At 44.9% G+C, this 10,465-nt stretch overlaps 1 protein-coding gene across 1 annotated transcript in view; it reads left to right on the top strand.

Moving 5' to 3' along the window:
* The first annotated feature begins 1,153 nt into the window (after positions 1 to 1,153).
* The window catches only part of LOC139452774 (uncharacterized), a 32,152-nt gene continuing 22,840 nt past the window's right edge, over positions 1,154 to 10,465 (top strand). The window contains exon 1 of the mRNA XM_071234390.1: positions 1,154 to 1,232. Coding sequence (XP_071090491.1) covers positions 1,154 to 1,232 — 79 coding nt within the window. The remainder of the gene's footprint in view (positions 1,233 to 10,465) is intronic.

Raw genomic sequence — 10,465 nt, 5'->3', positions numbered from 1 at the left:
ATCACAGTTTATGTATTCTACTCAACTCCAAAAATATCAACACTGTAAAGGCTTTGGCCTTAAACATAATTCATGTATTTAATGTGAAATAAGACTACTTGTATTTATTTTCCTGACATCACGTGACGCAGCAATTATTGTAATTGTAATTGTACTCTAGGCCACATGGCCCAAAATACTGAATAAAGAATCTCGAATCTCTCTCGAATCTTGAACACAATTAAAATCTCATCACTTGATTAAATATTTTAAACAATCTAGAAAATCTAGCAATAACCCTCACATTTACACCTACATGAAAAAACACCGCTTCTTCGGTCTCTCCCCGTTTGCATTTGTACAAGAGAGATGATTTTTAAAAAAACCCGTTCACAAATATTTCTTTCAAATGTATGACGACGTCTTGTAACGTAAGTTGTGTTTACCACCAGGTGTCCTAACTGTAAATTGACTTATAAATGGTGGCCTTTATATAAATGTACGAAAATGAAAAATCACACAAAGGCACTGGCGTCTTCGCGTGTGGACCTACAAGAGGGTAAGAGTACATTCGGTATGTCGCTTTGTGGGTCACTGTGCTTGCCGTAAAAGGCGACTAACGGGGTCGGGTGTTCAGGCTCGCTGACTTGGTTGCTGTATGTCATCGTATCCAAATTGTGTGGATCGATGCTCGTGATGTCAATCACTGGATTGTCTCGTCCAGACTCGATTATTTACAGACCACCGTCATATAGCTGGAATATTGCTGAGTGTTGCGTTAAACAACAAACAAACAAACACAATGATACTCATAAAAATACCCTCAGATTCCCGCCACTCAGTTACACAGGCTACACATAATCTGACGTAAGAAGAGAACAACTGAAACGTCGCTGAAACCGGCAACCCCCCAAATAACGTGCATCCAATAACCCCGAGGTACTGCACACCTCTCCATCATCCACAAGACTCGTTAGTAACGGGCTGTACGTTAGCTTCACGAAACCAGATGCCGTTATTGTTCCTGGACGCACCATCTGATAAAGCCATTAGCACGCTGATAACGCTGGTCCACACAACCTTGACAACTGAACCAGCATCACATCTCACATGGTCCAGAATGAAATGAAGATGCCATCTTGAGTCAGTGCAACCGGAGCCTGGTAAACCCACCATGGAACATACATTATTCCGTCTCTTCGTGCCTCAGCAGATTTTGTTATCGTTATCAACGGCCCTCCCAACACAAATGTGTGAGTACCTTTAACGTTAGTGTAGTGCTTTGATTAAACGCTTGTCATAAACTTAGAAAATCGACGGGAGTGTGAAAATGAATGAGATAAGGGGTTGATTAGATTCTGGGTTAATACAATCTTGTAATTGGATGACTGTAAGTGAAACTTGAAGCATGCTACTTCAACCCCATCATCAATCCATCATCACAGAACATCCATTGACCTTTGATCTCAACTGGAAATGAAGAACGCTGAATAGCTTTATTTACGATTTCCTTGTACAAAGTTACATACTGAAGATATTGTTACTCTTTAATAGAGCAGTGTGGTTGAATGTACATCTATTCAGTAGTTGTGAAGTTTTCGTAGACATGACCTTGCCAGATTCTTCACGATTGGTCCGATGAAGATCGTGGACATGCACTGACTAGATTCTGTTTCACTTTAAGAGCGACGTCTCCACTGTCTTTTACCCATTTCCAATCGGGGTCTAGACATAGCAATTACTGCCTTTTGTCAAATTGAGACATTGTGTCCGAATAATCGGCAATCTCTTACTTCTAGATTCATCTACACAATGAAGTTCGACTGGCATTTTCACTCACTGAGTTTTTTAAAGGCTCGAATCAGTCGCGCTAGGACTAAGTCGGTAACCTGGATCCAGGATACTCGACAGCGGTTGTCCATACTTAATTATTCCCTGATTGCCTGAGTCCATTTTAAGAGGGCATTATTGTGTAACCGTCTCTTATAGCTGTTTCTGTGTTGATGGCATGCACCCTTATTGCTTTTAGCTTTGCAAATATTTGATTTTCATGAATACAGTGTTGCAATGGCTGCACATAGGTGTTGATTCCATGCACAGATTCCAATCTGGCAGCTGTCTCCGAGCACTGTGCTCAGCCCCTGCTGTTGTCATCTCCTATTGCAGCTGATTCCAGATTATTCACGTGAAGCATACATGTGGTGTTACATAGAAGGTATTTATCTTCCCCTGTCAAATAACTCATCGAGTCACCTGACACAAGGGATAGTTTCATGACAGGCGCGGCCCGGATGAAATGACAACGATAACAGGGAAAGTCCAGTGTTGCATGCAGTGTGTAGTTATCAACTGCTTGAAGTCTGAAGACGAGTAGGAGGCAGACAGGAGCACTATAACCGAAATCGGGAGCTATATTGATTTTATGACTAAACTATGAGGTATTGACAAACACTTTCATAGTAATTAATTGGCCTGGTTATGCTATGTAAAGGTTCCATGGGCTGCTTATCAACAGCAATCACTGGAAATATAAAAGTTGGCGCAATTTGCTGTGCGGAATCCTTTGATTTTGAGTTCGAATCCCAGATTAATCCTGATTATAATCCCCATTTGTAAGCTCCATACCCGTGTTCATCATTTGAGGCCTGCATCACTTCGGGAGTTCCTCCCACGCCGTGAGATGACGAAAGTATTGTTCACAGCAGCGTTAGACTCACCGTACTCACGCACCCATAGGCTGTTATTTCTGTACTTGCGGATGTTTGCTTCTTGTCCAGTATGTGGTGGACCATCCTCGAGGATCCAGTGTATTATATCTCCATTCCTTCATGTTTATACCCTGGACACCATTCGCCACATAGAGTCATGTCGGAAGTGACGTCACTAGCCCCATCTCTCTTGTCACTGACTTCGGACAGAATTTTTCTCGTTCATTATCAACAACCGACCAAAAAGTCCCTTCTGAACGCGATATCGGCATTTCTAGATTTAAAATCGCGGTCATGTCGAAGATTGCCACGAGACTGTTATGAATTAAAATTAACCCGATAAAGTTAGTAGAGAAGGAAGCTATAGCGACCAAATAATCAGTGTTTATTTAGACACAGTGATCATGTGATCTGGGAGTGCGTGAGTCACGTGACAGGAGGGTGAGGCGGCTGTAGTTTGTGCGCAGAAAACCCCCCAGAACCCCCCAAAACAGTAGGTACAGTTCAACCTTTTTAAAGAATAAATGTCTTGACTGAGTATGGCCCGTCTTCTATTATACAAGAATTCAGTAAAAACGACATCCTGGTTGTATGTGAGGTAGTCGAACACTGGTGACCTTTCCGCTTGTTTCAGTCATGAAAGAACAGTCTTTTTTAGCGTCGTGTCATTCTAGCCGGAGTGAAAACAAAGCTATGACAACGAATGGCCGGAGGTATGTATCTTAATAGAATGGAGATTTAATACTCTTGGTGAGCGAGGGTGGTCGTGGGCGTGTCACTGTGCAGCACATGTACTTCTATAGCCCACAGGGATGCTGAAGATCATTAATCAGGACTTTCGCCGCTTTCAGCAGTCTCACACAATCGCAGCAGGACACTACAGAGTTTATCCACATAGAGAATCGAATATGGGTCCTCGGCGTGACGAATACTTTATCCACTAGGCCACCCAACCGCTATCACTGATGGAAGTGCTGTTAGAGTAGCATCTTCTAGTCTTCGAGAGATGGAATCGGTTAACTTGAGGTTCTGATCTCACAGAAGTGCTCCTTCGGGGGCGTTCGGGTGGAAAAAGGGAGAACTTGGTTATAATTAGTTTGAAATAATGTTACAAATCCATTTTTGTTGCGTCTTGTTTGTTTCATTGTTTAAGGTAACGCGCATCTTCTAGTCGTCTTGGTAATATCATCTCCATTCCATTGAGATGGAAACCTTGACCCTGGACCCATTCGCTACCATAGCCTCGTTTTCATCCCGATTTGAGTCCGTGATGTGATTAATAGCCATCCAGTAAAATACTCTCATGAGCGAGCGACATTATGCGCTAAGTCTGCGGTGAGAGAGGTGTCAGTGACGTTACTTCCAAAACAAAGCAATGACGAAGAATGTGTCAAGGGTATTGTTAATTTACGAATGGACATATAATACTCTGATAACCGAGGTTTTGCGATGTGAAACATTATTTGTGAGACTGGTTCACTGGTAGAATGTATGGAACCTGTTTTTTGTGTTATATTGCGGGAAATATTTCCCGCAATTTGTTTGTTTTGTGAGACGCACGTTAGTAAATGAGCACTACTGATGCCATAATAGTGTATTATCTTCTTAAATACTTTTCTGAAGAATCGCACTGGCTACACAAACTAAAACCATTATCGCAAGTAAAAAATAATGAAAAACGAAATCATGTCATAAAAAAGCAGTGTTTAATGATGATTTGTGACCCCATAACCTGCAGTTTACAGTTACCGGACCAGCAGAGGGTAACACAGGGAAACAAAATAAGACTTTATCACGTCATTGACCTTCCTACTCCGCTCAGGTAGCTCTACGCTAGGAGATCGATATCGATCTGTGTGTCTGCAGCGTCCATTTACCGGCGTGTGATTGATCGGTTCTGGCCATATGCACGCTGCAGGGGTAATGGCTGCCGGTAAACAGATCAACGCTCCACTAACTTAATAAACATGGAATAGTTTTTCTCTCTGCCGATATGAAGAAACGACCGACTATTTTAACGAAGCGCTATTTTTACGGTTGCCATGGTGACATGACGATTATTTTCACAACTGGAAGCCCGAACTCAATCTTTTAGGTCATAAATGTAATTATGTTGTGATGACTAAATATAAAACATTATATTGTTTCAGAGCTTGGTGGAATTGATTGCTCGCCCCGTAAACGTGGAGTGATTGTGTCATTGACTGAAATGATATTATTGGCTATTTGGATACGAGAGGAACAAGTTAACAACAATGATCTTCGATACACAATGATGCTAGAGCGCTTGTTAACTTACTTTGTCCAGGTTTGGAAAGTCGTTTGTGCATGTTTGTTCAGCTTGAGTAAAGGAAATAGCGGACTTTGTCGAGTTGTCTCCCCTTGACTGTGTACCAACACTGGTCCTTGTCCCTGGTCCTTGTGCTATGCTCATGCTGAGGTGTAAATGTCCAAACGTCAGCGGCTGAGCATTACCAGTGTCGAACATCTACCGAAGCAGATTCCATTGGGCTTAAAAGGCAAAAGAGTGGTGAAAATGACATCGACCACTGATAAATCAATGAAGACACCAGGTGTCCATGAAAAGGCAGGTGTCCTGCTCTACCGGTAGCGCCCACACTTTTCATAAAAAAGAAAGTGTTTGTTTTCTGCCTGGCGCCGTACAGGAAATACTTTGGTTCCGTGGTCGTACCGGACGCTGCTACACATGAAACGGCCAAACTTTAAACGTTCTGCTTCTCTGTCGTTAGAATCATTCGCGAAAACCCTATCTATGTTATTTTTTTCAGTCGGGGACCGCATGTTTTTCCATGCATAATGAACGTGGTTAAGAAAGTAATGGGTCGCTGTTTAGGATTTTTCAATTGTGATCAATCATGCAATATCACATTACACTTCATTCTTCGCTATAATTTAACCTGAAAAACTTACACCGCAATGCATGCCTTGCCGTCATGATCAAACCTACAATATGACATCACACTGTATGCCTTGCCGCCATGATCAAATCTACAATATGACATCACACTGTATGCCTTGCCGTCATGATCAAACCTACAATATGACATCACACTGTATGTCTTGCCGCCATGATCAAACCTACAATATGACATCACACTGTATGCCTTGCCGTCATGATCAAACCTACAATATGACATCACACTGTATGCCTTGCCGTCATGATCTAACCTACAATATGACATCACACTATATGTCTTGCCGTCATGATCTAACCTACAATATGACATCACACTGTATGCCTTGCCGTCATGATCTAACCTACAATATGACATCACACTATATGTCTTGCCGTCATGATCTAACCTACAATATGACATCACACTGTATGCCTTGCCGTCATGATCTAACCTACAATATGAAACCACACTATATGTCTTGCCGCCATGATGTAACCTACAATATGAAACCACACTATATGTCTTGCCGTCATGATCAAACCTACAATATGACACCACACTGTACATCGTGCCGCCATGATCAAACCTACAATATGACACCACACTGTACATCGTGCCGCCATGATGAAACCTACAATATGAAACCACACTGTATTCCTTGCTGCTGTGATCAAACCTACAATATGTCATTACCCTATATGTTGTGCCGCCATGATGAAACCTACAATATGAAACCACACTGTACATCGTGCCGCCATGATGAAACCTACAATATGACACCACACTGTACATCGTGCCGCCATGATGAAACCTACAATATGACACCACACTGTACATCGTGCCGCCATGATGAAACCTACAATATGAAACCACACTGTACATCGTGCCGCCATGATGAAACCTACAATATGACACCACACTGTACATCGTGCCGCCATGATGAAACCTACAATATGACACCACACTGTACATCGTGCCGCCATGATGTAACCTACAATATGAAACCACACTGTATTCCTTGCTGCTGTGATCAAACCTACAATATGTCATTACCCTATATGTTGTGCCGCCATGATGAAACCTACAATATGAAACCACACTGTACATCGTGCCGCCATGATGTAACCTACAATATGAAACCACACTGTATTCCTTGCTGCTGTGATCAAACCTACAATATGTCATTACCCTATATGTTGTGCCGCCATGATGAAACCTACAATATGAAACCACACTGTACATCGTGCCGCCATGATGTAACCTACAATATGAAACCACACTGTATTCCTTGCTGCTGTGATCAAACCTACAATATGTCATTACCCTATATGTTGTGCCGCCATGATGAAACCTACAATATGAAACCACACTGTACATCGTGCCGCCATGATGAAACCTACAATATGACACCACACTGTACATCGTGCCGCCATGATGAAACCTACAATATGACACCACACTGTACATCGTGCCGTCATGATGAAACCTACAATATGAAACCACACTGTACATCGTGCCGCCATGATGAAACCTACAATATGACACCACACTGTACATCGTGCCGCCATGATGAAACCTACAATATGAAACCACACTGTATTCCTTGCTGCTGTGATCAAACCTACAATATGTCATTACCCTATATGTTGTGCCGCCATGATGAAACCTACAATATGAAACCACACTGTACATCGTGCCGCCATGATCAAACCTACAATATGACACCACACTGTACATCGTGCCGCCATGATGAAACCTACAATATGAAACCACACTGTATTCCTTGCTGCTGTGATCAAACCTACAATATGTCATTACCCTATATGTTGTGCCGCCATGATGAAACCTACAATATGAAACCACACTGTACATCGTGCCGCCATGATGAAACCTACAATATGACACCACACTGTATTCCTTGTTACTGTGATCAAACCTACAATATGACATTACCCTATATGTTGTGCCGCCATGATGAAACCTACAATATGAAACCACACTGTACATCGTGCCGCCATGATGAAACCTACAATATGACACCACACTGTACATCGTGCCGCCATGATGAAACCTACAATATGAAACCACACTGTATTCCTTGCTGCTGTGATCAAACCTACAATATGTCATTACCCTATATGTTGTGCCGCCATGATGAAACCTACAATATGAAACCACACTGTACATCGTGCCGCCATGATGAAACCTACAATATGACACCACACTGTATTCCTTGTTACTGTGATCAAACCTACAATATGACATTACCCTATATGTTGTGCCGCCATGATGAAACCTACAATATGAAACCACACTGTACATCGTGCCGCCATGATCAAACCTACAATATGACACCACACTGTACATCGTGCCGCCATGATCAAACCTACAATATGACACCACACTGTATTCCTTGCTGCTGTGATCAAACCTACAATATGACATTACCCTATATGTTGTGCCGCCATGATGAAACCTACAATATGAAACCACACTGTACATCGTGCCGTCATGATCAAACCTACAATATGACACCACACTGTACATCGTGCCGTCATGATCAAACCTACAATATGACACCACACTGTACATCGTGCCGCCATGATGAAACCTACAATATGACACCACACTGTATTCCTTGCTGCTGTGATCAAACCTACAATATGTCATTACACAGTATGTCTTGGGGCCATGATCAAACTAGTAATATGACATCACACTCTTTGCCCTGCGATCAACACCAAACATACACATGAAGTCAATAGAATTCATGCTGACATCTGACAATACACACCGCCGTGATATTTTCGGATTATTGCATAGAGCATCGTTAAACCCAACTCACTCGTTCACTCTGACTCACTGGGGTAGCTACCCGCTTCAGCTGCTTCGGCAAATAAGTCTGACAGGACACATTACAACACACACCACTTAGCACTGGGACATAATGTAAACGGCTTGATAAATAAATGTCTCATGTTGAAGGAAGGCTTCAGCTCCATCCAGTAACCGACTTTGGCAGACCAGGTGCCACGACACACATCCACTTACCGACATTGGCAGACCAGGTGCCACGCCACACATCCACTTACCGACTTTGGCAGACCAGGTGCCACGCCACACATCCACTTACCGACTTTGGCAGACCAGGTGCCACGCCACACATCCACTTACCGACTTTGGCAGACCAGGTGCCACGCCACACATCCACTTACCGACTTTGGCAGACCAGGTGCCACGCCACACATCCACTTACCGACTTTGGCAGACCAGGTGCCACGACACACATCCACTTACCGACTTTGGCAGACCAGGTGCCACGCCACACATCCACTTACCGACTTTGGCAGACCAGGTGCCACGCCACACATCCACTTACCGACTTTGGCAGACCAGGTGCCACGACACACATCCACTTACCGACTTTGGCAGACCAGGTGCCACGACACACATCCACTTACCGACTTTGGCAGACCAGGTGCCACGACACACATCCACTTACCGACTTTGGCAGACCAGGTGCCACGCCACACATCCACTTACCGACTTTGGCAGACCAGGTGCCACGCCACACATCCACTGACCGACTTTGGCAGACCAGGTGCCACGACACACATCCACTTACCGACTTTGGCAGACCAGGTGCCACGACACACATCCACTTACCGACTTTGGCAGACCAGGTGCCACGACACACATCCACTTACCGACTTTGGCAGACCAGGTGCCACGCCACACATCCACTTACCGACTTTGGCAGACCAGGTGCCACGACACACATCCACTTACCGACTTTGGCAGACCAGGTGCCACGACACACATCCACTTACCGACTTTGGCAGACCAGGTGCCACGACACACATCCACTTACCGACTTTGGCAGACCAGGTGCTACGCCACACATCCACTTACCGACTTTGGCAGACCAGGTGCTACGCCACACATCCACTTACCGACTTTGGCAGACCAGGTGCCACGCCACACATCCATTTACCGACTTTGGCAGACCAGGTGCCACGCCACACATCCACTTACCGACATTGGCAGACCAGGTGCCACGCCACACATCCACTTACCGACTTTGGCAGACCAGGTGCCACGACACACATCCACTTACCGACTTTGGCAGACCAGGTGCCACGACACACATCCACTTACCGACTTTGGCAGACCAGGTGCCACGCCACACATCCACTTACCGACTTTGGCAGACCAGGTGCCACGACACACATCCACTTACCGACTTTGGCAGACCAGGTGCCACGCCACACATCCACTTACCGACTTTGGCAGACCAGGTGCCACGCCACACATCCACTTACCGACTTTGGCAGACCAGGTGCCACGCCACACATCCACTTACCGACTTTGGCAGACCAGGTGCCACGCCACACATCCACTTACCGACTTTGGCAGACCAGGTGCCACGACACACATCCATTTACCGACTTTGGCAGACCAGGTGCCACGCCACACATCCACTTACCGACTTTGGCAGACCAGGTGCCACGACACACATCCACTTACCGACTTTGGCAGACCAGGTGCCACGCCACACATCCACTTACCGACTTTGGCAGACCAGGTGCCACGCCACACATCCACTTACCGACTTTGGCAGACCAGGTGCCACGACACACATCCACTTACCGACTTTGGCAGACCAGGTGCCACGACACACATCCACTTACCGACTTTGGCAGACCAGGTGCTACGCCACACATCCATTTACCGACTTTGGCAGACCAGGTGCCACGACACACATCCACTTACCGACTTTGGCAGACCTGGTGCTACGCCACACATCCACTTACCGACTTTGGCAGACCAGGTGCTACGCCACACATCCATTTACCGACT

Source organism: Haliotis cracherodii, unplaced genomic scaffold, assembly GCF_022045235.1.
Source record: "Haliotis cracherodii isolate W230 unplaced genomic scaffold, xgHalCrac1.p SCAF_10, whole genome shotgun sequence".
Lineage (NCBI taxonomy): Eukaryota > Metazoa > Mollusca > Gastropoda > Lepetellida > Haliotidae > Haliotis > Haliotis cracherodii.
The sequence above is the reverse complement of the archived record's forward strand: the minus strand, read 5'-3'. Positions and strand labels throughout refer to the sequence as shown.